The following is a 27997-nucleotide window of genomic DNA, read 5'->3' on the forward strand; positions in this document are numbered from 1 at the left end:
AGAAATTGGGGTTGAGAGATTACGGCTGGGACGAGATTGGTCGGAGCGGTTGAAGAGGGTGATCTAGCCATCGGGGCCCACATAATTCCTGGGATTTTTCGAGAGGATCAGTTAATTTTTTTTAGGGAGAGAGAAGAGGAAGGATGGATTTTTGTTTATTCATTTTTCTCTCTGTACCTGAAAAACAGCTGCTGTCGCTGCTGCTGGGGGAGGCGGTGATGAGGAAGGGCGGCCATGAGGCCGGGGAGGAAAAGGGGGGGAAAAGAGGACAGAGGGTCTTAAATAGAATCGGAGTAGCGGCGGGCCTGGCGGCTTCAATTTCTTCATGGGCACATAACGACGTTAAAAGAATAACGTAAAGGGTGATCGTTGGGTACACATGTGCCGCTCGTTTACAGGATTGCAAGATATTTTTTCAAGAAAAATGATAATTATACTCGAATTTCAAACAACCTTCACGGAACTGCTAATATGGCAATCCGATTTGGTTGTCGTATGCTTATATAGCAAAATAGTGATATGCGCACAAGAACAATTCTATTGCCAGGTTGTAAGAGGGATTAGTATAACTCCTGGATTTAGGCCTTGCTTGGAGTACCTTTCGGCAATAGAGCTTTTAAAAGTAGAGCTTTGTAAAGTAGAACTTTTATAAAAAGTTGTTTGTTATTTGGTAACTACATTTCTAAGTGTTGTGATACTTTAACATATTTTTGGTATACAAACTGAGAAAGTATTTTTAGTATGACTGAGAATCATAATGTTATTTTGATGTTTACAAAACCATGAAGGCTATAGGAAAGTACTAATGCAATTAACAAAGTTAATCAAGTAAATAGATACTCAAAGAAGAGATAAGTGATACATTCTCGATACATCCAACAAACTTGATACATTCATGGAACACTCATCTACAATGTTTAATATGACCTTCAACAACTCATCCAAGGATAATTCTACTAGAAGAACTTGAGAGAAAATATAATTTTCAGTTTGATCAAACTAAGAGTAAAGTTTCTCTTGATAAGGGGTATTTCCATAATTCTATTAATTAGAGAAATGAAACTTGAATGTGCCATACTTCATCAATTTAATTGGAATATCTTTTTATTACTTCAATGCGCTAAACTAACCTTCAAGTGCAGAAAAACAGGGTTAGAGTCAACCCCAAGTAATTTAGAGTCGATCCTGATACATTTGGCACGATGTGGCACAACCTTGGAATACTTGGCACAGAGTTGGAGTCGACCCCAGAAGTAATGGAGTCGACCCTGGCACTCCTTGGTACACTCTGGCACAAAATGGCGTAAATGGCACAGAGATTGGGTCGACCCCAAGAAATCTTAAGCCGACCCCAGGTGGAGCCAACCCCAAGCTTGCATGAGCCGACCCCAGCTTCAGCTATCTGAAAATACAGCTTTCTGAAATTTACTGAGAGGACCGACCCCAAGATTTCTTGAGCTGACCCTAGGTGGAGCCGACCCTAGGTTGAGTTGACCCTAAGACAGAATGAGCCGACCCCAGCCAAAAGAGCCAGAAAAGCAACTCTCTGGAGTTCTTGAGAGGGTTGACCCTAGATGACCTTGAGTCGACCCCACTAAAGTTTGAGTCGACCCCAGGAAAGCATGAGTCGACCCCAGCCTGAAGAATCAGAAAATCGGATTTCTGAAATCCCTGAAAGGGTCGACCCCAGAAAAGCTTGAGTCGACCCCCACTGTAGCTCGAGTCGACCCCAAGAAAAGTTGAGTCGACCCCAGCCCAGAATGACAAAAATAAGTCTCTAGAAATTCTCAGAGGGTCGACCCCAGAAAAGCTTGAGTCGACCCCACTGTAGCTAGAGGCGCCCCTTGAAATACATGAGCCGACCCCAGTCTGTGGAACAGTAACTTGAGTCGACCCCAGATTTGCTTGAGTCGACCCCAGCACGAATGAGAGCATAACGGCTAGTTCTGTAGAAGTACTTTTTGAGTCTCCAACGACTAGAAATGGCTAGTTTCTCCATTCCAACAGCTAAAGAGTAACTATTACAGGTTGGGGAAGTATTTAAGAGGCACTATTCATCAAAGAAAAGAAGCTTTTGCAATTAAGAAGAGCATTCAAGTGAAAAACCTAGTTTACAAGTGTTTCATCAATTTGCTTCATTCCAAAAAAGCCAAAAGAAGGTGGTTGAGCACATTCAAAGAGAAATCGATAGCTCCATCAACCCTTGAAGAGTGAAGCAACATTAGCCAAGAAGAGAAAAGCTTCAACAAGCGATAACCTTCTCTTATCTCTTCTTTGAATTCAAATTTGCTTTATATGCTCATTTAGGAGCTTTGTTCCTTGCATTTTTACTCTTGTTGTAAGGTTTGTTGGTGAGCCCGCAAAACCAATGGAATAGGTTGTTGGTGAGCCCGAAAAACCAACATAGATTTTTGGTAATCCCGGAAAACCAATTGTAAAGATTTTTGGATTGTGAGCCCGGAAAATAATCCACCCGTAATCCAAAGGATTATAGTGAATTCCCAAGGGGACGCTTGGAGAGTGGACGTAGGTGCCTTGGGGTGTACCGAACCACTATACTTCTTGTGTGTTTGTATTGTCTTGTTTGTGTTTTCAATTGCACATATAGAATTGACACTAACTAAATCACTCACACACATCCATTAAGAAGAGTTAAGGTCGAAAAATTTAGAAAACCAATTCACCCCCCCTCTTGGGTTGTCACATTGGCAACAAGTGGTATCAGAGCGGGTGCTCTTGTATTAATTGTTGATCTAACAATCAAGAGCCAAAGATCATGACAACTCATATATCTAGCTCTCTATCCGAGGGACAATCAACAAATAGGCCACCCCTATTTAATGGCACTAATTACATGTATTGGAAAGCACGAATGAGAATATTTATACAAGCATTAGACTATGATATATGGGGAATCATAGTCGAAGGACCACACACACCCACCATTAGCTTAGATGGCATGGTCATCCTTAAGCCACAAAAGGAATGGGATGATAATGATAAGAGGATGGCTCAACTTAATGCCAAAGCCATAAATGTCCTCTATTGTTCACTTGATGCAAATGAGTTTAATAGAATATCAACTTGTAATTCAGCTAAGAAAATTTGGGATAGATTAGATGTCACACATGAGGAAACTAATCAAGTGAGTCAAAAATAAATATGTTAATTCATAAATATGAATTGTTTAAGATGGAATCTACTGAGTCTATAACTGAGATGTTCACTAGGTTTACAGACATTATAAATGGTCTTAAGAGCTTAGGTAAATCTTACACTAACTTTGAATTGGTGGAAAAAAATTTCAAGTCTCTTCCAAGGATGTGGGAGGCTAAGGTGACTGCTATTCAGGAGGCCAAGGACCTCAATACATTTCAGCTAGAAGAACTTCTAGGGTCCCTCATGACCCATAAGCTAACAATGAAGCAAAATTTGGAAGAAGACAAGAAAAAAAAGACAATTGCCTTGAAGTCCCCAATCCCTAAAGAAGATAGCGAGTCGGATGAGTCCGATGATGAAAAGGGGTATGATGAGGAAGAAGTAGCTATGCTTGCCAAGAAGTTCAGGAAATTCATAAGAAATAAGAAAGGATTTCACAAAAGGAAGCCATTCTCCAAAGGCAACATGAGCAAAGAAAAGAGTAAGGACAAAGAAAAGGAAAGGAAAGTGCCAATCTATTATGAATGCAATAAGCCCGGGCACTTCAAAATAGATTATCCACAATTAAAATGGATGGCAAGAAAACTCAAAAAGAAAGCTCTCATGGTTGAATGGAGTGAGAGTGAGGAATTAAGTTCAGAAGAGGAAGATCAAGAACATACAGCTCAAATGTGCTACATGGCAAACGACGATCAGGTATGTCTTACAACCAATGAGAAGAATCGACTATAGTATCTAAATAGTGGTTGTTCAAGACATATGACAGGTGATAAGGATCAATTCATCACCGTGGAATCTAAAGATGGTGGAATGGTAACCTTCGGTGACAACGCCAAAGGTCACATTATTGAAAAGGGTAAAATTCGTATCACTTCATCTACATTCATAGATAATGTTTTGTTGGTTGATCTAAAACATAACTTGCTAAGCATAAGTCAATTTTGTGATAAGGGTTTTGAAGTTTCTTTCAAAGCTTTAGCATGTATAATCACTAGTCCTAAAGATAATAGTATTGTGCTCATAGGACATAGGCATGGGAATATTTACACAGTAGACCTTGATGATCTAGCAAAGAAAAATGGATTATGCCTAATTGCAAATGAGGATAAGATAAATGAAACTAGTTGGCTATGGCACCGAAGACTAGATCATGCTAGTATGAAATTAATTTCAAAGTTAGTTAAAAAGGAGTTAGTGAAAGGTTTACCAAAATTAACTTATGAAAAGGATAAAATTTGTGGTGCATGTCAATTGGGTAAACAAACAAAATCATCTTTCAAATCTAAGAATATAGTCTCAACTACTAGGCCATTATAGCTTATCCATATGGATTTATTTGGACCAACTAGAACTGCAAGTCTAGGAGGCAAAAAGTATGGGCTAGTAATTGTAGATGATTTTTCAAGATATACATGGGTGTCATTTCTTACACATAAAAATGAAGCGTTTTCAGCTTTTTTGAAATACTACAAAAATGTTATAACTGAAAAGAACACTCTAATCGCAATTCGTAGTGATCATGGAACCGAATTTAAAATCAATACTTTGAAGAATTTTGTAATGAAAATGGAATATCTCATCAATTTTCAGCACCTAGAATGCTTCAACAAAATGGGGTTGTTGAAAGAAAAAATAGGACCTTAGTAGAAATGGCTCGCACTATGCTATGTGAGTCAAATCTTCCAAAGTACTTTTGGACTGAAGCTGTAAACACCTCCTGCCATATTTTAAACCGTGTCTTAATTCGACCAATAACAAAGAAAACTCCCTATGAACTTTGAAAGAATAAGAAACCAATTGTTAAATATTTTCGAGTTTTTGGTTATCGATGTTATATTTTAAATAATGGTAAGGAGAATTTAAGTAAACTTGATGCCAAGTCAGATGAGGGTATCTTCTTAGGATACTCTACATTTAGCAGGGCATATAGAGTCTTCAACAAAAACACTATGGTTGTTGAAGAATCAATAAATGTTATATTTGATGAAACTAATAGTGAGTCCTCTAGGAAGGAAAATGTTTTTGATGATGATACAGGAACGTTCGAGCTTGAGAAGCAAGTATTCATGATACACCGAATCATGAGCAAGCGGATACATCAAAGTAAGGTGAGGAAGAAAAGGAAGATGATCATAGTTCACCACAACATCAGGATCTACCTAAAGAATGGAGGTATGCACATGGTCACCCCAAAGACTTAATAATAGGTAATCCATCACAAGGAGTAAGAACTCGATCCTATCTAAAAAATATTAATAACTACCTTGCCTTTGTATCTCAAATAGAGCCTAAAACTTATGAAGAAGCCGAACATAATGTAAATTGGATCAATGTCATGCAAGATGAATTGAATCAATTTAAAAGAAATGATGTATGGACATTAATTGAAAGACCTAGAAACAAATCTATTATTGAAACCAAATGGTATTTAGGAACAAACTTGATGAAAATGGAATAGTAACTAGAAACAAGGCTAGGCTAATAGCTAAGGGTTATAATCAGGAAGAAGGGATTGACTTTGAGGAAACCTTTGCCCTAGTTGCTAGATTAGAAGCCATTAGATTACTACTTGCATTTGCTTGTTATATGGATTTTAAATTATATCAAATGGATGTAAAGAGTGCTTTTCTAAATGGTTACATAACAGAAGTATATGTAGAACAACCTCCTGGCTTTGAAGATCATGAATTTTTCGATCATGTATTTAAATTGCATAAGGTACTATATGGTTTGAAACAAGCTCCTAGAGCTTGGTATGATAGACTTAGTAAATTCTTGCTAGATAATAAGTTCTGTTGCTGGTGGTCCAAACCGAGAACGATTGGCACAGCGGTGTGAACGGGGTTCCCGTGGAGTTGGGTTGATTGCGCTCCACCTTCCACCGAGAAACCTGCAGGCAAGCCTCGCACCACCACTGGGGTAGTGGGGGCCCTCCGACGATCAAGTCAGAGGAGATTGAAGGAGAAGGAGAGATAGTAGTAACGGATAAGAGAATACTCTGGAAAACTTTTTCTTCCCCTCCCCCTTCCCCCCCAGCCCCATATATACCAGGCTGGGGGGTTTTTCCGGGGATTCGTCATCGTGTGGCACGATGGGGCTGCCACTGACATGGCCGTTACAGGGCGTCGTGGGGCAGCGCTGGGTACGGCCCTGGCAGGGCATAGCGGAGCTCCGCTTTGTACGGCTGTTACAGGAGATCGTGGGGCAGCGCCGGATACGGCCGTTGCAGGGAGTAGTGGAGCAGGGGGCCGCGGCGTGCCTCAGAGGAACAGTCTGTTGTTGTCGAGAGATTGCCGACTCGGGGTCGGATGACTGGATCAGGAGGCAGCCGACTCGGGGTCGGATGACTGGATCAGGAGGCAGCCGACTCGGGGTCGGATCGCTGGATCAAGGGGCAGCCGACTCGGGGTAGGGCTGCGGAGCCGAAAATATCCGACTCGGAGTCGGATCGCTGGATCAAGGGGCAGCCGACTCGGGGTCGGGCTGCGGAGCCGAAGATATCCGACTCGGGGTCGGATTGCTGGATCAAGGGGCAGCCGACTCGGGGTCGGGCTGCGGAGCCGAAGATATCCGACTCGGGGTCGGATTGCTGGATCAAGGGACTGCCGTAGTCTTCCTGGGCGCGCGTGCCGGTCACGTGGGGCATGGTGGCTAAATTCCCCCGTAACAGTAGCCCCCCACTTCCGAGCCTGGAACCAGGAGGGGAACGGGTGAAAGGAGTGATGCTTCGAGATTGCCGCCATCCCTCGGAAAGGCGCGCGCGCTTCGAGCTCCCCGCCTCCTTTATGGCGTATAGCGGTTGTCGCTGATCTGGCAGTCTGCGGATTTCGGCGGACATCCTTCCTTAATGGTGTCGATTCGCCTTTGGGGCGCGAGCGATCCTTCGGCAGCCAGGCGTCCTCTGACGTCACCGAAGCGTCACCCGCCTTTCCGCCTATTTAACCGGGGGCCCTCCCCCGTCCGCTTTTCTCTTCGCAGGCATCTTCGAGTTTCTCCTTTGCGCTGCTGTCGTTGCCGTCGGACTGTTTGCTCGCTCCTCCTTTGACGCCCTCGGAGCCGTTCTTCCTTCCTTTCCGGTGAGTTGCCCCATTCTTCAATTTAGGGCTCTCCATACTTTCTCCTTCCGTATTAGTGTACTTCAGTCGTTCCGGTCCTTTCCCCCTTCTTGGCCCCGTCCTGACCGTAGATCCACTGGCCATTAGGTATGGACGAAGTAAGAGCGGACCGCATTCAGTCGGATCTGGTCCCCGAAGACCTAGATAGGTTCGTGGCCCGGTACCACCTTCCCGAAGCCTGCAACGTTACGCTCCCGGGGCCTGAGGAGAGGATGTCCCATCCTCCTCCAGGGAAGGTCGCCATCAACGAGGACATCCTTCGGGCCGGGTTCCGCTTTTCCCCCTCGGACTTAGTTGTGCAGGTGCTTCGGGGTTTAAGAGTGGCGCCGACGCAACTGGTGCCGAACTCATGGCGCGCCCTGACGGCCTTCCAGGTTCTCTGCCGCATGCACGAGGTTCCCGCCACCCTGAATGTCTTTTGGGAATGCTACGGCCTGAACGGCCACCCCCGGGACAGAGGGTGGTGGTGCTTTGCGGCGCGGCGAGGGTGCGGCCTCGTCAAGGAGGCTCCTTCCTCCATCCACGGCTGGAAGGAGCGTTTCTTTTTCATTGACGTAGATCCCTCTTGGGGAATCAGGGCAACCTGGGAGACGCCGATGAAGTCCCCGATCGGCCTATCGAGGTTGTCGAGGGAGGAATCCGATGGCGTCGCCATCTTGAAGGGGTTGGTTGCCGAGGGCCGGCTCCCCCCGGTGTCTCGCCTTATTTCTGAGGACACCTTGGTGAACGTCGGCCTGAGCTCGGTCCCCGCTGACCGTGAGCCCGCCACCACTTCTTTTTTAGCTTTTTTCTCCTCTTTCGTTTCTTCTTTCCATCAGCTTCTCAGTCTCCGACCATCTCGTCCTTTTTGCAGAAATCGACGACGTCATGCGGTCGGACAAGGCGATGGCTGTTGGTAGGACGTCCCTACTGAAAGCGGTCCGGAGGAAGAAACGGACTCCTCCGAGCGGAGTCCCACCGGCGAAGAAGTCCCGCCAGCAGGCGACTCCGACGCCGACAGACGGGTCCGGACCCACCGATCAGGGGGACGCCGCGGGCTCGGACCAACAGTTGGCGCTGTATCAGCCCTCCGGTGATGAGACTACCGTTATTCCGGAGGTGTCATCCGAGCGCGCCCGAGACGGCCGGGTTGGACGCGATCGGTCCCCAACCCGGCCTTCGACTCGGTCGGCTTCGGATGACACGAGAAGGAGGGGCGCGCCGAGGCCCCGGCCGAGCGGGACCCTGTCGATTCCTGGAGCGGCCCTCGCCCCGAGCACGGTCAGCATGACTCTTCCCCAAGCGATGGGTAAGGGTAAGGCTGTAGAACCACCGTCCGGCTCCGGGGCGAAGTCGGGGTCGGCCTTCCCTTTCGCCGGCGCCCGAAACCTCATCGAGACGGTGCTGCTGGAGAAGGACCGTAGGCAGGTCCGGCAGATGAGGATCCCTGACGTCGGGGCTGCCAGCTGCGTCTGTTTTATGTCGGTGAGTGTTCTTTTGGTCGCTTCCAAGCTCTATTGATCCCCGTCTGACGCTCTCATTTTTCCTATCTTTTAGCTCGCCCAGTACATGATTCGTCTGGAGGAGAGCCACGAGGAACAGGCGAGGCTCCTGGCGAGGGCCGAGAGCCAACTGAAAGCAGTAGAGGAGGGAGGCCAGGCTGCGGCGGGGAGGACGACCAGGGACCTCGAGACGAGGCTCCAGGTGGCCGAAGAGCGGGCACTCGGCTTCGCCGCCCTCGAGAGGCAACTGTTGGAGGCTCAGGAGCAACTCAAGGTTGCCTCGGGTCTCGAAAGCGAGGTCAGGAAGGCGGAGGAGCGGGCCGAAAAGCAGTCCCGGAAGGCTGCCGACTTTCGGGAGAGGTGGGAGAAGGCCCAGCGGTCAGCCGACAACGCCCGCAACCGAACCCGGTCTCTTGAAGCCAAGCTGGGCGAATTGGAGTCGGTCTTGGAGGAGTCCCGCGCGAGCGACCGGGAGCTTCATTCGCGCCTGGAGGAGGCTGAGGCTGCTCGCATTGCTGCCGAGGCGAAGCACAAGGAGGCTCGGGCTGATCTGCTGAGGGTCTCCTCCGAGGCGGACGACCGGATTGTGGCGAAGGTCATGGAGGCAAAAGCTCAGATTACGGAGCGAGCAGAGGCGGCGCTGGCCGAGAAGAGCGCGGAAATCGGGCGTCTGGCGGTACAGGCCTATCGTCAGTCCGTCGAGTTCATCCGTGACATGTCGGAGGCGGTACAGGCCTATCGTCAGTCCGATGAGTTCGTCCGTGACATGTCGGACGCGGGGTCCGACTCCTTTGTCTTAGGCTTCGATGAAGGCTTGGCAAGGGTGTCGGCTAAATACCCCGGGATTGACCTGAGTGGGGTCTCCCTCCTCGACTCCCCTCCGGCGCCATTGCCTGCTGATTTTCCAACCGCCTCCCTACCCCTTGCGGACGTGCCCGGCGTTCCCGACCCAGGGGTTCCTCCAAGCTGACCCTCTGTACCTTTCTTTGTCCTTTTCTTTGTATGTTGGCGTTTTGCCAAGTTGTATGGGTCTCGGCCCTGAAACAATGAAAGTTAATGCAAATAGAGTGTTTCTTCATTTCACTTTCGTCCTTCCTCTTTTTAACTCTTGGTAGCGTCTCGCCGACTCCTAACTCTTGAAGTTCTTCCGGCGCCAGGCCAGGCATCCGAGGGTTAGGCCTCAGGAAATTCTTCCGGCGCTAGGCCAGGCATCCGAGGGTTAGGCCTCAGGAAATTCTTCCGGCGCTAGGCCAGGCATCCGAGGGTTAGGCCTCAGAAAATTCTTCCGGCGCTAGGCCAGGCATCCGAGGGTTAGGCCTCAGGAAATTCCTCCGGCGCTAGGCCAGGCATCCGAGGGCTAGGCCTCAGGAAATTCCTCCGGCGCCAGGCCAGGCATCCGAGGGCTAGGCCTCAGGAAATTCCTCCGGCGCCAGGCCAGGCATCCGAGGGCTAGGCCTCAGGAAATTCTTCCGACGCCAGGCCAGGCATCCGAGGGTTAGGCCTCAGGAAATTCTTCCGGCGCCAGGCCAGGCATCCGAGGGTTAGGCCTCAGGAAATTCCTCCGGCGCCAGGCCAGGCATCCGAGGGTTAGGCCTCAGAAAATTCTTCCAGCGCTAGGCCAGGCATCCGAGGGTTAGGCCTCAGGAAATTCCTCCGGCGCTAGGCCAGGCATCCGAGGGTTAGGCCTCAGAAAATTCCGCTCGTTAGTCGGCCAAGGCTGGCGCAAGCCGAGGCGACCGGTCGGGGCTTCAGGCTAGTCTGCTCCCGGGATGATCATCGGGTTAGCCTGGCATCTGAGGGCCGAGCCTCGGGAGATTCCGCTCGTTGGTCGGCCAAGGCTGGCGCAAGCCGAGGCGACCGGTCGGGGCTTCAGGCTAGTCTGCTCCCGGGATGATCATCGGGTTAGCCTGGCATCCGAGGGCCGAGCCTCGGAGAATTCCGCTCGTTGGTCGGCCAAGGCTGGCGCAAGCCGAGGCGACCGGTCGGGGCTTCAGGCTAGTCTGCTCCCGGGATGATCATCGGGTTAGCCTGGCATCCGAGGGCCGAGCCTCGGGAGATTCCGCTCGTTGGTCGGCCAAGGCTGGCGCAAGCCGAGGCGACCGGTCGGGGCTTCAGGCTAGTCTGCTCCCGGGATGATCATCGGGTTAGCCTGGCATCCGAGGGCCGAGCCTCGGGAGATTCCGCTCGTTGGTCGGCCAAGGCTGGCGCAAGCCGAGGCGACCGGTCGGGGCTTCAGGCTAGTCTGCTCTCGGGATGATCATCGGGTTAGCCTGGCATCCGAGGGCCGAGCCTCGGGGAATTCCGCTCATTGGTCGGCCAAGGCTGGCGCAAGCCGAGGCGACCGGTCGGGGCTTCAGGCTAGTCTGCTCCCGGGATGATCATCGAGTTAGCCTGGCATCCGAGGGCCGAGCCTCAGGAGATTCCGCTCGTTGGTCGGCCAAGGCTGGCGCAAGCCGAGGCGACCGGTCGGGGCTTCAGGCTAGTCTGCTCCCGGGATGATCATCGGGTTAGCCTGGCATCCGAGGGCCGAGCCTCGGAGAATTCCGCTCGTTGGTCGGCCAAGGCTGGCGCAAGCCGAGGCGACCGGTCGGGGCTTCAGGCTAGTCTGCTCCCGGAATGATCATCGGGTTAGCCTGGCATCCGAGGGCCGAGCTTCGGGGAATTCCGCTCGTTGGTCGGCCAAGGCTGGCGCAAGCCGAGGCGACCGGTCGGGGCTTCAGGCTAGTCTGCTCCCGGGATGATCATCGGGTTAGCCTAGCATCCGAGGGCCGAGCCTCGGGGAATTCCGCTCGTTGGTCACGCGCCTGTCGCTTGCCGCTCGACGAGATTTCTCCGTGGCCAGCTACGATCGTGTTTCTCCTCTTCTCGAAGCGTCGCCTGGGGAACACCAGAAGGGTATTAAATGCTAATTGAGGCGTTACCTGGGAAATCGGATCGCCAGTTGCTGCTTGCAAGGAGTGTCAGTTAAGCGGCCGCGATACGCGCGTTCTTCGAGGCGGATGCGGCCTGGGCGCGAGCGGAGATACGTGGGCCGTGGGATACACACCGCCCGGAGTGCTCTGCATGAAGAATGCAATTAAGGAGAACGACGCTTAGGAGATCGCGGGAGGATACGCCTCGAGAGCTGGAACGGCTCCGAATTCGGTGCGCCCGCCTTTATTGGAGCCACCCGCATCGGAACGACCGGGGGGCCACAGTTTGGCTATAAATATAAGTGCAGGCGCGGTGGAGCCTGCCAAGCCGGAGCTATTCAGGTTACCATGGATCGTGGACCTCCTCTCCGGCGTGTGGCTGGGAAACCCCCGCCGGAGGAACGGAAGGCGCGTCCCTCGCGACTTCCGCCAACTAGCCGTTTCATCTGGGATCAACAAGGAGGTTCTCCCCGGCGGAACTCCGCTCTAGGCGTTTCATCCGGGATCACATCCCCCCTCCTTTCAGCCCCGCCTCCCGATTGAGCTATGCGCCAGACGCTTCATCCGGGATCGCGCCTCCTCGCGCTCTTCTCCCTTGTATTCCTTCCCTCCCCTTCTCCTGGGGAGGACCGGAATATCCCTTGGAGGTGGCGTTTCTCTGGAGGCAGCGGGAACTCCTCCTTCGTCCACTTCTTCTTCATCCGCGCCGGCTCTTCGTCCTTTGCGTGAGGCGTGGATGGCGCCTCCGGGGAGAAGCACCCACGCCCGGTGGGATTGCAGCTGCTTCGGATGGAGGGTTCGGGGTCCCAGATCTTCAGCTCCACGGAGTCTCCACCTCTTCCTTGTTTTCTTTACTCCCCAATTCCCCTCTGGGAATTCTTTGTAATCACACGAACACACCGTTGTAACCAGGAATTATTGAAATGAAAAGAATTGTACATTTTTCGAACTGTCTTCCTGGCTTTGTCGCTCTACTGGTGATACACCCGCAGGTTAGCGGAATTCCAGCTCCTCGGAATTTCTCGACCATCTAGGGTCTCCAACTGGTAGGAGCCAGGTCGGTTTACCCAGCGAACCCTATACGGGCCTTCCCAATTTGGCGCCAGCTTCCCACCTTCCGCGGGTTGAGATGCTTTGGCTCGCCTTAGCACCAGATCTCCGATTCTGAAAAGTTTCGGTCGGACCTTGGAGTTATAATATCGGGCCACCCTCCGCTGATACATCGCCATCCGAACCTGTGCCATTTCTCTTGCTTCTTCCAAGAGGTCCAGGTTCCCTCGGAGTTGCTCCGAATTGGCCTCGGGTCGGTGCGCGGCGACCCGGGGCGAGGGGAGTCCGAGCTCCACGGGAACAACCGCTTCCGTGCCATAGGTTAGGCTGAAAGGCGTCTCCCCGGTAGGGGTCCGATGCGTGGTCCGATACGCCCAAAGGACATTCTCGAGTTCGACCCAAGCTTGCCCCGTCCGACCGATTCGCGCCTTAATTCCTTGGAGGATTGTCCGATTTGTGACCTCGGCCTCACCGTTGGTTTGGGGATGCGACACAGATGTGAACCGATGCTCGATCCCGAACTCCTCGCAGAAGTCACGGAAATGCTTGTTGTCGAACTGTCGACCATTATCCGAGATGAGGACCCGAGGTACCCCAAATCGGACAATGATGTTTTTCTTCACGAACTTCCGGACTTGCGCCTCCGTGATAGTGGCCAGCGGCTCTGCCTCCACCCACTTGGTGAAGTAGTCGATTGCAACAATCAAAAATTTCCGCTGGGCTGAAGCGACGGGGAATGGTCCGAGGATATCCATTCCCCACTGTGCGAAGGGCCAGGGCGCGGTGATTGGTGCCAAGGGGACAGAAGGGACTCTCTGGACATTGGCGTGGCGCTGGCAGGCGTCGCATTTCCGTACGTGATCCTTCGAGTCCTCCAACAAGGTAGGCCAATAATAGCCTTGCCTCATGATCTTGTGCGCTAAGGACCTAGCCCCCAAGTGCGATCCGCAGACGCCCTCATGGACTTCGCCGAGGACGTAGGCCGCCTCCGAGGGGCGGAGGCACCTTAAGAGGGAGGCGGTGAACGAGGTCCGATACAGCCTCCCTTCATAGAGTACGTAGTGGGCGGACTTCTTGACAAGTCGCCGAGCTTGATCTTCGTCTTTAGGGAGGATCCCTTCGGCGAGGTAGGCGACGAGCGGGTCCATCCAAGACGGCTCCGGATCAATCGCCATCACCGCTCCAGCCTCGCCGATGCTCGGGGCATCCAGGGTCTCCAGGTAGATTGCCCTCGACAAGTTGTGCGCCTCTGTGCCCACCAAGCGGGACAACCTGTCGGCCCTGGCATTTTCGCTTCTGGGGACCTGCTGAATGTCGACACTGCCGAGGTCGGGAATGAGTGCTTGCACCTTCCGGACGTAGTTCTGCATGGTCGGGCTCCGGGCCTCGAACTCCCCACGAACCTGCCCGACCACCAGCTGGGAGTCGGTGAAGACCTTCAAACGCCGAATGCCGAGCTCTCTGGTGAGTTTGAGTCCCGTGACTAGGGCCTCGTACTCCGCCTCGTTGTTGGTCACTGGAAATCCAAACCTCAAGGCATACTCGGCTATCACTCCATCAGGACTGGTAAGGACCAGCCCGGCCCCTCCACCCTCGGGGTTCGACGACCCATCGATGTGAAGCGTCCAAATCGGGAGGTCGAGGCTGGGCGTTTCCGGCGGTCTAGGTTCCGCCTCCTGCACCGTGCACTCAGCGAGGAAGTCTGCGAGCACCTGGGCCTTGATGGCGGTTCGAGGCTGGTAGCGGATGTCGAACTCACCGAGTTCTACTGCCCACTTCACCAGTCGTCCCGCATTCTCGGGGTTGCTGAAGATCTGCCGTAGTAGTTGATCGGTTAAGAGGGTGACCGAATGAGCCTGGAAATAGGGGCGAAGCCTCCTGGTCGCGGTCAGCAACGCGAAGGCGATCTTTTCAGCCTTCGTGTACCGCGTCTCGGCATCCCGTAGGACCCGGCTGATGTAGTACACAGGCTTCTGGAGCTTTGCCTCTTCCCGAACCAGCACCGCACTGACCGCGGTTGGGGAGACCGCCAGATAGAGGTAGAGCATCTCCCCTTCTTGCGGCTTGGGCAGTAGGGGAGGAGACGCCAGGTATTCCTTGAGCTGGTCGAATGCTGCTTGACATTCGGCCGTCCAGAGGAAGTCTTTCGGGCGTTTTAACACCTTGAAGAATGGTTGGCAGCGTTCGGCCGATTTTGCCACAAATCGTCCAAGCGCGGCGACCCTTCCAGCGAGCTCCTGAACCTCCTTTACTTTGGTCGGAGGGGACATACCTTGGATGGCCTTGATTTTGTCTGGGTTGGCTTCGATACCCCGCTGGTTGACAATGAAACCGAGGAACCTCCAGGCCGAAGCGCCGAAGGCGCACTTCGCTGGGTTCAGCTTCATGCGAAACTTCCGCAAGGTGGTGAAAGTCTCCTCCAAATCCGCGATGTGCTGGTCTGCATGGCGGCTCTTCCAGCATATCGTCCACGTACACCTCCATGTTCCGGCCGATTTGCTCTTTGAAGATTTTGTTGACGAGGCGCTGGTAAGTGGCGCCAGCATTCTTCAGACCGAAGGGCATTACCTTGTAGCAGTACAGCCCCCGGTCTGTTATAAAGGCAGTTTTCTCCTCGTCCTGTGGGGCCATCATTATCTGGTTGTAACCGGAGAAGGCGTCCATGAAAGACAGCAGCTGATATCCGGAAGTCGCGTCGACCAGTTGGTCTATTCGCGGAAGCGGAAAGCTATCCTTAGGGCACGCCTTGTTCAGGTCGGTATAGTCGATGCACATCCTCCACTTCCCGCTCGCCTTCCGGACAAGTACAACATTTGCCAGCCACTCGGGGTAGCTTACCTCCCTTATGAATCCTGCCTCCAAGAGCTTGTCTACCTCCTGGTCGACCACCCGAATCCGATCCGGAGCACAGTGTCTCTTCTTCTGCTTTATTGGTCGGTGGGTCGGGTCGACGTTGAGGGCGTGAGAAATGACCTCCGGGTCGATCCCAGGTACATCGGCCGCCGACCAGGCAAATACATCGGCATTGGCTCGGAGGAATTCCATCAACCGGGCCCGAGCTCCCGGGTCGAGATTGGCGCCGACCCGGACCGCCCGGTCGGGGCGGCCTTCCTCAAGGGGGACTTCGACCACTCCCTCGGCCGGCTCCCCGTGCCGCAAGGCCACCTCGTCTCTGGCATCAAGGGACTCGACGCTTAGGGCTTCCACGGGCTTCTTCCCTTTGAGGGTTGCTAGAAAACATTGCCGTGCGGTCGGTTGGTCACCTCGGACCTCTCCGATCCCGACCGCCGTGGGGAACCGCATGAGCAAGTGGTACGTGGAGACCACCGCGCGAAGGGCGTTCAGCCCGGGTCGCCCGAGGATAGCGTTGTAGGCCGAGGGGATACGGACGACCAAGAAGTGATTACATTGCCGACCCTCTGCCTCTTTACGACGGCCGTCCCTGACGCTTCCGTCGAGCCCCCTGCGTTCCTCACGGGCCGAGAGCAGCCCCCAGTGATAGTGTGGATCACGCCCGCAACGGGTCGATTCTGCTCCCGAGGCTCCGGAGGAGCCGGGTCGGCCGGACGCGGGTCTGCGGGGGGACGTCGGTCGCTCACATACCGACCGAGACGCCCCCGACGGATAAGAGCCCCGATCTCGTCCCGAAGCTGGAAGCAGTCCTCTGTGTCGTGGCCGTGGTCTCGGTGGTACTCACAGTACGCCCGGGAGGGCCTCTTTCCAGGAATCCTTCGTATCTGTCTCGGGGCCGAGAGGTCCTCCCGCCCCTTGATCTCCATAAGGATCTGGGCCCGGGGAGTCAGGAGAGGGGTGTACCGGTTGAAACGTCGGGGTGGAGAACGAGGGCGTGGGGCGCCGTGGTTCTTCGCCGGCGACGGGCTTCTGCGCCGACGCTGGGGCGTCGGGCTCCTCCTCTGGCGTGCCTCTTTCCGCCTTTTCTTCCCAAGCTTTTGTGGAATCTCGGCGGCCTCCTTGCTCCGGTGGGCGGCCGTCTCCTCGGCGTCCGCATACTGGTTCGCCGGGACAACAGCTCTGGGAAGCTCCGCGGCAGGCGTTTGTCCAGGGAGAAGGTGAGTCTGCCCTTCCGGAAGCCACGCTTCAGGGCTGAAAGAGCTACCTCCTGACTCAGGTTCCGGACCTCCAGCGTAGCCCTATTGAAGCGGGTAAGATAATCCCGCAGGCTTTCTCCCTCGTTTTGCCGGACATCAAAGAGGGAGTCGGAGACCAGTCGCCGCCGGCTACTGACGGCGAAATGAGTGATGAAGAGGCGAGTGAACTGGTCGAAGGACCGGATTGAGTCAGCCTCCAGCCCGGCGAACCATGCCCTCGCCGGGCCACGGAGGGTTGCCGGAAAAGCCTTGCAGAGAAGGGGATCTGATGCTCCGTGGAGCATAAGGGTCCTGAAACTCTCGACGTGATCCCGCGGGTCCGCCGCCCCGTCATAGGGCTCGATCGCCGGCATTTTGAACCCCGGCGGATTCGGGGTCCGCAGGATCCTCGAGGCGAGCGCCGGCTGGAAGGAGATCTCTAAGTCGGCGAAGGGATCTTTGGAATGGCCCTTCAGGACCTGGAGTTGTCGGTGGAGATCGTCCACCCGCCGGTCCAAGGAACGCGACCGGTGGGTGGGAGACAAGGAGCGGCGAGAGGGGGACCGACTGGAGCGCGGGTTCCTCGAGGACTGGGGGGTCTGGAAACGCGCCCGGGCCCGCCTCTCGTACCCCGCGCAGCTCCGGTGGGAAGGTCCCGGCAGAATGGAGCGTGCTCGAGAATCCTCCTCGCGTCGGCGCTCCTCCCCATGGGAGAGGAAGGAACGCGGGTTGAGGAGGACAGGCGAACGCTCAGGCAGCGGCGGCTCCTGAGCCTGCTGCGGCGCCCGGGACATCGCACCCTGCAGATTCTGCACCGCCTCCGCGAGGGTGCGAACCTGCTGGGTTAGCTGGTCGAACTGGGCGGCTTCGACCATCTGAATGGGCGGTGAGGCGGTGGAGTGTTGCTGAGAGCGTGTTGGGGATGCAGCGGCCTCCCGGCCAGTGGCGCGAGAGGCCCCGCGACCGGAAGCATTGGAAGCTCCACGACCACCTCGCCGTGCCATTACGATCGCTCTGAGATCCGTCCCTTCCTCTAGCGCCAACTGTTGCTGGTGGTCCAAACCGAGAACGATTGGCACAGCGGTGTGAACGGGGTTCCCTTGGAGTTGGGTTGATTGCGCTCCACCTTCCACCGGAAAACCTGCAGGCAAGCCTCGCACCACCACTGGGGTAGTGGGGGCCCTCCGACGATCAAGTCAGAGGAGATTGAAGGAGAAGGAGAGATAGTAGTAACGGATAAGAGAATACTCTGGAAAACTTTTTCTTCCCCTCCCCCTTCCCCCCCCAGCCCCATATATACCAGGCTGGGGGGTTTTTCCGGGGATTCGTCATCGTGTGGCACGATGGGGCTGCCACTGACATGGCCGTTACAGGGCGTCGTGGGGCAGCGCTGGGTACGGCCCTGGCAGGGCATAGCGGAGCTCCGCTTTGTACGGCTGTTACAGGGGATCGTGGGGCAGCGCCGGATACGGCCGTTGCAGGGAGTAGTGGAGCAGGGGGCCGCGGCGTGCCTCAGAGGAACAGTTTGTTGTTGTCGAGAGATTGCCGACTCGGGGTCGGATGACTGGATCAGGAGGCAGCCGACTCGGGGTCGGGCTACGGAGCCGAAGATATCCGACTCGGGGTCGGATCGCTGGATCAAGGGGCAGCCGACTCGGGGTCGGGCTGCGGAGCCGAATATATCCGACTCGGGGTCGGATCGCTGGATCAAGGGGCAGCCGACTCGGGGTCGGGCTGCGGAGCCGAAGATATCCGACTCGGGGTCGGATTGCTGGATCAAGGGGCAGCCGACTCGGGGTCGGGCTGCGAAGCCGAAGATATCCGACTCGGGGTCGGATTGCTGGATCAAGGGACTGCCGTAGTCTTCCTGGGCGCGCGTGCCGGTCACGTGGGGCATGGTGGCTAAATTCCCCCGTAACAAGTTCAATAAAGGAAATGTAGATAAAACACTATTCATTAAGAAAAAAGATAAGAATCTCCTTGTAGTGCAAATATATGTAAATGACATAATATTTGGTGCTACTAAAAATTCTTTGTGCAAAGAGTTTGCTGAGTTAATGCAGGGTGAGTTCGAGATGAGCATGATGGGAGAACTCAATTTCTTCCTCGGACTTCAGATCAAGCAAACTAAGGAGGGGATCTTCATTCACCAAACAAAATACACAAAAGAAATCCTCAAGAAGTTTGGGAAAGAAGATTCCAAGAAAATGGGAACTCCAATGAACTCTACTAGTAAGTTGGATAAAGATGAAAAAGGTAAGAGCGTAGACACTAAACTTTATAGAGGTATGATTCGGTCTTTGCTTTACCTTACTGCTAGTAGGCATGATATTATGTTTAGAGTTGGAATGTGTGCTAGATATCAATCTAATCCTAAAGAATCGCATTATCTGCTGTTAAAAGAATTCTTAGGTATTTAAGAAGTACATCTAGTATAGGACTATGGTACTCTAGAGATTCTTGTTTTGAACTTAATTCATACTCAGATGCTGATTTTGCTGGGTGCAAACTAGATAGGAAAAGCACTAGTGAGACATGTCAATTTTTAGGTGCCAACTTAATCTCATGGTTTAGCAAAAAGCAGAATTCAGTTGTACTGTCTACGGTTGAGGCTAAATACATTGCAGCAGGAAGTTGTTGTGCACAAATATTATGGCTTAAGCAATAATTAGAGGACTATGGAATTAAGCTTGACAAGATTTCCATAAAATGTGATAACACTAGTGCAATTAATTTGACTAAAAATTCAGTTCAACACTCTAAGGCAAAGCACATTGAAATTAGGCATCACTTCATTAGAGATCATGTGCAAAATGGGAACATTAGCATTGAACATGTGTGCACGGAAAGGCAATTGGTTGACATATTTACAAAACCTCTTACTGAAGATAGATTTTGCATGCTTAGGAGAGAATTAGGAATATATGATCCCTTTGCTTAGAAAAGGACAATTGACTCATGATACGCTCCTCTCATTTCATAAATCCTATGAAACATTGGTCAAATCATTGATTTATAGCTTCCTCTCATGAATATCAATGTCTCATAAAAATTTAGTAAGGATAAGAAAGCTGGAAGATTAAAAAAAAAAATTGGAGCCTGAACTGGGGCTGACCCGAGGCCAAAGCGGGGTCGACCCCCCTTTGAGGCGACCCAAGCAAGAGATGGGGTCGACCCGACAGCGAGACCCCCATTTTTAAGGGGGAGCCGTGAGCATCTCTAGGGCATTTTTCCCCTTTCTAACCTCCAAGAAATCCTATTTTCTCCTCTCCACTCCCCTCTAATCACTTCCAAACAGTGGTAGATCCTTCTCCCAAGCCATTAGATCAAGCTCTAAGGAAGGGTTTGGTGAAAATGGGACCCAAACGAGCAGTGGCCAAGCATGCTAAGAGAGTGACACGCCTATCTACAGTAGAGGAGCATCCTAGAGAGTCATCTATAGTACCTCCACGAGCTGAGTCACGTGTAGAGCCTCCTCAACCTCCTTTCCCTTCGGTTTTGCTCACTAGATATACGGGGAGACCGGTTACGACAGGTAGGCGCCTAAACTTTGAATTTTTGGATCAAGAAGGGTTTAAGCTAAGTGGTTGGATCAAGCATCAAGGATGGGAGTACCTCTGCTCCCTAGATCTACAGACCTACCCAGGCTTAGTCCGCGAGTTTTATGCTACCCTACGGGTCGGTGCGGGCGGGCTCGTCTTTGAGGTCTGAGAAGTTGAGATCCATATTACTGAGGAGTCTAGGACACTTGCTCCATCTTCCTTGTGAGGGTGCCATACCGAATAGGCCTGAGGATAAGATCAGAGCGTTACAGTTGATCATGGAGAGAGATGAGATCAACTACTCTGATGATCTGGTAGCCAGTGCCTTCTCTGCTGAGATGCAATTGCTTCATAACTTCATCGGTCGGATACTGTTTCCGAAGAGTGGGAGATTCGACCATGTATCCGAGAGAGATTTGGCCATTATGGAGCATGTTATTCAGGGGATTTCCCTGAATCTTCCAGTTATGATGATCAGACAGATACGTGAAGCCGTGACTAGGGCGAGGGCCTCTTTACCCTATGGTATAGTGCTCACTCTGATCTTTAGACAGTATGAGATATGTTTGGTTGGTGAGATCTCCAGAGGCCTACGGCACACCGACACCTACACTGCACGGTCACTTATTCGCATGAGTTACGACAAGCTGAATGGCCACTGGGTGCGGGTAGGTGCAGGGGCACAGGCACTAGAGCCTGATGGACCGGAGCCCGGAGACTCCATTCCTGGGCCCGAGATTTCTGTTGATCACCCTTCATCACATACAGAGGCAAGACCGTCATCCTCTACACCTACTGGATACACGGAGTTCTAGAGTAGGATGACTGAGATTGTAGCAGCTCAGGTGATGGATCTCTCTGACAGGATGATGAGTAGGTTGGATAGTATTACGGCTGAGGTCAGGAGAGTATCTGCCTAGGTGACGAGTCTCACGGACCGGATGACCACCTTAGAGAGAGTATCATGGTCATCCTGCAGCTCGAGCAGCTGAGTCAGAGATCTCGGCACAGAGCCAGCCTGCTCATAGGGCTCACAGACCAGACCTCCTCTCGCCACTTACACTAGGAGATTTAGAGCCAGATCACAGCCGTTGGATGCTTCTAGGCCTACTGATAGCACTACTGGAGCTCATTTAGACTAGTGCCTAGAGTCATTCTAAGTCTCTATGTATTTTGCCTTTTGTTGATTGTAAACGTCGTTATCATTTATGGCATTTTGTATTGCTAGAATATTGTAATTTTGGCTTATATGAAATACAATGTCTTATTTTGGCTTATGATCTTTGTCTTTATCATGCTATTCACCTTTGAATTACATTTTCTTTTTTGATGATGACAAAAAGGGGGAGAAAGAAATAAGAAGAAATAAGAAAGAAATAAGAAGAAATAAGAAAATGGAGAAAAAATTTAAGAAGAGAAATCAATATTCAAGGGGGAGAACTGAAGTTTCTAAGAAGCATTTGTTGTTAATATGATTCACTGTACCGGACCAAACCGGATAGTACAGAGCGTACCGTACCATACTGGTTCGATACCGGTATCCGGTACGGGTTGCATTGTGACACTTAGTATACTGAAAAAATTTTACACCATACCGTACCGACACAGTGCTAGTGTGGCACCGGTACGGGGTCTAGTACCGAAACGACAAGCCTTGATTGTTAAAATGAAAAAAATGTGAAGATAAGAAAGAAAACTGTAAACATGAAAAGATCTACTTAAAACAAAAATATTTAATTTGGTGATTTAGGACCATTTTGAGATTTATCATACAACCAAACACCCCACATTACAAACTAATGATTAGCAATTTAAAAAAAAAATTGAAATATCATTATTTTCCAATAAATCCAAACACACCCTAAATATTCTAATACTTGCAAATATCTGTGAAAAAGTACTTCTTTAAGTCTGAATTTATCTTTCATCAAAAAAAGGCTGAATTTATCAAGACTAAGCAAGGTCTTTCTGTCCGAACTAAAAAGAGTAGAAAAGATGATATGGAAATAAGACCAAAGCACCAGTAGTTGATTCTACTTGGAAGGATGATGCATAACTCTATTTTCTCATTATTGTTGTTTTTTTTTTAACCTTAGACATGGGGTAGGTATACACTGATATGAGCTGTATATTCTAGAGCTTGGGTTAGTTGTCAATATTGATCAGCAAGTTAATCTTGTTCTCATGGTTGACTTACTACGAGAGACTCTTCAAGGTTGACCTTACTATATTGAAAAATTTGATGAATCAAATAACATAGCCAATTAAACTATAAAGGCATAGACAAGTTTAATGTCTTTTATTAAAAAAAGAAAACTAATACCACTATATGGCTGCCATGAAGATAGAGGATCTCTTGACTGTTAAAGACCTAAACACCAATAGATGGACACAAAATACTTTGATCGAGGGAAGTGCCACCAATAGACGAACATCCTATATCTGTTTTAAGTGGGAAGGAATCATGCATAAATTTGATTTAGCATCTCCAATGTTATTAATGTTAGACAAGCCCACAATGAGTACGAACTCTGATATAGTCTGTGCCTTTCAGAATTTTGTTAGCATGTCAATGACGATCAGTTTAATATCATTATTATGTTTGACTTGTTTGGAAGACCGCTCCTAGGGTTAACTTCCTCAAAAAGAGAACTCTTAAGGGAAATTAGAAGCAGAGAATAGAAATATCACAGTTTCATTACGACAATCAATATCCTTAGAGCAATAAAGGAGGTTAATTGCATCAAGTGATCATATTTATCAGCTCTTACTTTATCTATAAATGTCTGATTCATACCACCTAGATCACAAGATTCTGGAACGATGATCACAGCCATGAGGAAGATGAATGATCAAGAAACAAACATGGAGAATATCCTAAAAGAACCAGCGATATTCAGACAAAGCTTGGTCAACACCTCAAGGATTATACTTTTCCTAAGGAACCTAGTTTGAACATTGACATTAGTGATTATATAATCATCAATTTCAATTACAGTTTATCCAATGGAATGGAAAAGCATGTTCTTGTTATGGATCAAAATGAAAAGGTTTGAACCATCATTGGAGCAAAAAGATGCAGAAGGAAGCACCCATAGGAAAACATTCTTTCGACAGACAAAAACATTGAAGAGATTATCCTACACAGGCCCCCAATTAAATTATGTAATGTCAAGGATGCAATCAACAAGTGCAGGAACCATGAACTTCAGAAGGACATGTCTGCAAAAGATTAACAGAATTATATCACCTTTATAAAAATGAACCAATAAATTGAGGAACGAAAGATAATGGACAACTTGGAACCACCAATGCAGAACAGCCGGAAGAGAAAATGACCTTGAGGGCGACATGATAGAGAGCAAAATTAACTTTCCTATCAGCATCATTGATTTTGTCTTATTTTGCAAAGTATGGTTTTACCAAAATGTAATTTGTAATCTCTAAGTACACATTACATCAATTAACATACGCTACTAAATTAGTAAATATTTTACTTCCAAACACAAGGTCATCTAGTGTTATCTAAGGTCTTATAAAACTATCCAAGAAGCCTCCATCTCAATAAAACGCTCACTCTAGTTTCAGTACAGGCCGGCTGTAAACCACCGCTTTGTCTGAAAAGTTAAAACCTGATCCTTGCAAAAACTTCATGACAAAAAAGAATGGACAGCATCAGACAATATATTACATCTCGAACAAAAGCCACACGCATCTTCCAAAATCGATTCCGATCCATCCAAAATAAATTAAAATAAAACAAGAAATCATCCTGAACAATAATAACGTTGAAGAAATGAATATACATGGAATTTAGAAATTAAACAGAAAAACCTAATAAGAAACCTCCGAACCTGGACTCCGACAAAGCGATCTATCTCGGCTTCCTGCCTCAGGAGTTCATGGCCGATCTCGTCATCAATTGCCGGAAGGCGGTGGACGAAGAGGGGCGAGTCGCCGGAGGAGGAGGAGGCGGCGGCGGTGGCCACCGCGCCCCCGTCGTCCATCGAAAGCCCGAGACCGGTGGACACCGGGAGGGTGCCCAGGAAATCGACGGCCATCATGTGGGAGCTGGCCATCGGGAGGAAATCCTGCTCCTTCGGCCGCTTGGCCCTCGGCTCCCACCCCTTCGATCCCCCGTCGCCAGGCGCAGCACCCATCACATCAAATACTAGCCAAAAAAAATTAGAAAAGAAAAAGAAATGAAATCAAGGGATAGAAATTGGGGTTGAGAGATTACAGCTGGGACGGGATTCGTCGGAGCGGTTGAAGAGGGCGATCTGGCCGTCGGGGCCCACATAATTCCTGGGATTTTTCGAGAGGATCGGTTAATTTTTTTAGGGAGAGTGAAGAGGAAGGAAGAAAGGATGGATTTTTGTTTATTCATTTTTCTCTCTGTACCTGAAAAACAGCTGTTGTCGCTGCTGCTGGGCGAGGCGGTGATGAGGAAGGGCGGCCATGAGGCCGGGGAGGAAAGGGGCAGGAAAAAGAGGACAGAGGGTCTTAAATAGAATCGGAGTAGCGGCGGGCCTGGCGGCTTCAATGTCTTCAGGGGCACATAACGGCGTTAAAAGAATAACGTAAAGGATCGTTGGGTAGACATGGTGCTCGTTTACAAATTGCAAGATATTTTTTCAAGAAAAAGTATAATTATACTCGAATTTCAGACAATCTTCACGGAACAGCTAATACGGCAATCTGATTTGGTTGTCGTATGCTTATATAGCAAAATAGTGATATGCGCACAAGAACAATTCTATTACCAGGTTGTAAGAGGGATTAGTATAACTCCTAGATTTAGGCCTGCTTAGAGTACCTATTAGCAGTAGAGCCTTGTAAAGTAGAACTTTTATAAAAAGTTGTTTGTTGTTTGGTAACTACATTTCTAAGTATTGTGACACTTTAACATGTGTTTAGTAAACAAATTAAGAAAGTATTTTTAGTATGTCTGAGAATCATAATATTATTTTGATGTTTACAAAACCATGAAGGCTATAGGGAAGTACTAATGCAATTAACAAAGTTAATCAAGTAAATAGATACTCAAAGAAGAGAGAAGTGATATACTCTCGATACATCCAACAAACTTGATACATTCATGGTACACTCATCTACAATGTTTAATATGACGTTTAAGAACTCATCTAAAGATAATTCTACTTGAAGAACTTGAGAGAAAATCTAATTTTCAGTTTGATTAAACTAAGAGTGTAGTTTCTCTTGATAAGGGGTATTTTCGTAATTTTGTTAATTAGAAAAATGAAACTTGAATGTGCCATACTTCATCAATTTAATTGGAACATATTTTTATTACTTTAATGTGCTAAACTAACCTTCAAGTGCAGAAAAACAAGATTAGAGTCGACCTCAAATAATTTGGAGTCGACCCTGATGCATTTGGCACAATGTGGCACAACCTTACAACACTTGGCACAGAGCTGGAGTCGACCCTAAAAGTAATGAAGTCGACCCTGGCATTCCTTGGTACACTCTGGCACAAAATGGCATAAATGGCATAGAGATTGGGTCGAACCCAAGAAACCTTGAGCCGACCCCAGTTGGAGCCGACCTTAGCTTCAGCCATCTGAAAATACAGCTTTCTAAAATTTACTGAGAGAGCCGACCCCAAGATTTCTTAAGCCGACCCTTGGTGGAGCCGACCCTAGAAAACCTTGAGCCGACCCCAAGTTGAGTCGACCCCAAGACAGGATGAGTCGACCCCAGCCAAAAGAGCTAGAAAAGTAACTCTCTGAAGTTCCTGAGAGGGTTGACCCCAGATGACCTTGAGTCGACCCCAGAAAGGCATAAGTCGACCCCAGATGACCTTGAGTCGACCTCAGAAAGGCATAAGTCGACCCCAGCCTGAAAAATCAAAAAATCGGATCTCTAGAATTTCTGAGAGGGTCGACCCCAGAAAAACTTGAGTCGACCCCCACTGTAGCTCGAGTTGACCCCAAAAGAAGTTGAGTCGACCCTAGCCTAGAATGACAGAAAGACAAGTCTCTGGAAACCCTGAAAGGGTCGACCCCAAAAAAGCTTGAGTCGACCCCACTGTAGCTGGAGCCGACCCCTAGATTACATGATCCGACCCCAGTCTGTGGAACAGTAAGTTGAGTCGACCCCATATTTGCTTGGGTCGACCCTAGCACGACTGATAGCATAACAGCTAGTTTTGCAGAAGTACTTTTTGAGTCTCCAACGGCTAGAAATGGCTAGTTTCTTCATTCCAATAGCTAGAGAGTAACTATTAGAGGTTGGAAAAGTATTTAAGAGGCACTATTCATCAGGGGAAAGAAGCTTTTGCAATTAAGAAGAGCATTCAAGGGAGAAACCTAGTTTACAAGTGCTTCATCAATTTGCTTCATTCCAAAAAAGCCAAAAGAAGGTGGTTGAGCACATTCAAAGAGAAATCAACGGCTCCATTAACCCTTGAAGAGTGAAGCAACCTTAGCCAAGAAGAGAAAAGCTTCAACAAGCGATAACCTTCTCTTATCTCTTCTTTGAATTTAAATTTGCTTTATATGCTCATTTAGGAGCTTTGTTCCTTACATTTTTACTCTTGTTGTAAGATTTGTTAGTGAGCCCGCAAAACCAACGGAATAGGTTGTTGGTGAGCCTAGAAAACCAACATAGGTTTTTGGTTATCTCGGAAAACCAATTGTAAAGGTTTTTGGATTGTGAGCCCGGAAAATAATCCAACTATAATCCGAGGAATTATAGTGAATTCCCAAGGGGACGCTTGGAAAGTGGACGTAGGTGCCTTGGGGTGCGCCGAACCACTATACTTCTTGTGTGTTTGTATTATCTTGTTTGTGTTTTCAATTGCACATATATAATTGATACTAACTAAATCACTCATACACATCCATTAAGAAGAGTTAAGGTCGAAAAATCTAGAAAACCCAATTCACCCCTCCTTTTGGATTGTCACATTGGGCAACAATGACAAAATAACTATAAAAGATATTGCATAGTATTATACAACAGAGCATAATAAAATATAATATATATTAATACATAAATATATGATATAGTATAATATTACTGTAATGTAATATAATATTATTATAATATAATAATATAATATTATATACTATACCATAATAATTTAATATAATATTAAATTATTTAATTTAACATATCAATGTATTATGATATAATGTAATATAATATTATTTTTATAGTATAATACAATAATAAAAGTATAAAATATTATAATTATTAGCGTAAATTAATTTTTCATAATATAACATAATACTAAATTATTTACATGACATATTAATGTATTACGATATAATATAATATAATATAATATTTATAGTATAATACAATAATAAATGTATAAAATATTATAATTATTAGTGTAAATTAATTTTTCATCCTTATGATGACCATTTATGACTGTAACAAATTTTCTAGCATATTTCTAGAATTATAAAAAGATATTTTGTGTAATTGTTATATTTAATTACAAGTATTTTGGTCAAAAAATAGCTTTCCGACTGGACCTAAAAGTGTTTTTCTAGAAAGCTCCAAAATAGAGCTTCTTCCAAAAAGCTATTTTTAGCTTTCTGAGAAAGCTAAAACAGCTTTTCAAAATTTTTACCACACACCTCTAATTCATTTAAAAGTGCTTTTGGAGGATCGGAA

General features: G+C 49.0%; 1 protein-coding gene across 4 annotated transcripts in view; it reads right to left on the reverse strand.

Annotated features, from left to right (window-relative positions):
* The window catches only part of LOC103698873 (putative BOI-related E3 ubiquitin-protein ligase 3), a 30538-nt gene extending 5501 nt beyond the window's left edge, over positions 1–25037 (reverse strand). Inside the window, exons 1-3 of one of the 4 annotated variants that reach the window (XM_039119006.2) lie at positions 24749–25037; positions 24588–24652; positions 24202–24518 (exon numbers count right to left, since the gene is read on the reverse strand). In XM_039119006.2, coding sequence (XP_038974934.1) covers positions 24202–24518; positions 24588–24652; positions 24749–24807 — 441 coding nt within the window. In that variant the 5' untranslated portion in view covers positions 24808–25037. Of the gene's footprint in view, positions 1–23; positions 6160–24201; positions 24519–24587; positions 24653–24748 lie in introns of those variants that run through there. The other 3 variants (XM_088701252.2, XM_088701254.2, XM_088701251.2) reach the window with 3 other exon arrangements.
* Between the last annotated feature and the right edge of the window lie 2960 nt (positions 25038–27997).

Source organism: Phoenix dactylifera, chromosome 7, assembly GCF_051530095.1.
Source record: "Phoenix dactylifera cultivar Ajwa chromosome 7, Ajwa_hap1_PhDact_Kaust_v1.1, whole genome shotgun sequence".
NCBI classification, from domain to species: Eukaryota; Viridiplantae; Streptophyta; class Magnoliopsida; order Arecales; family Arecaceae; genus Phoenix; species Phoenix dactylifera.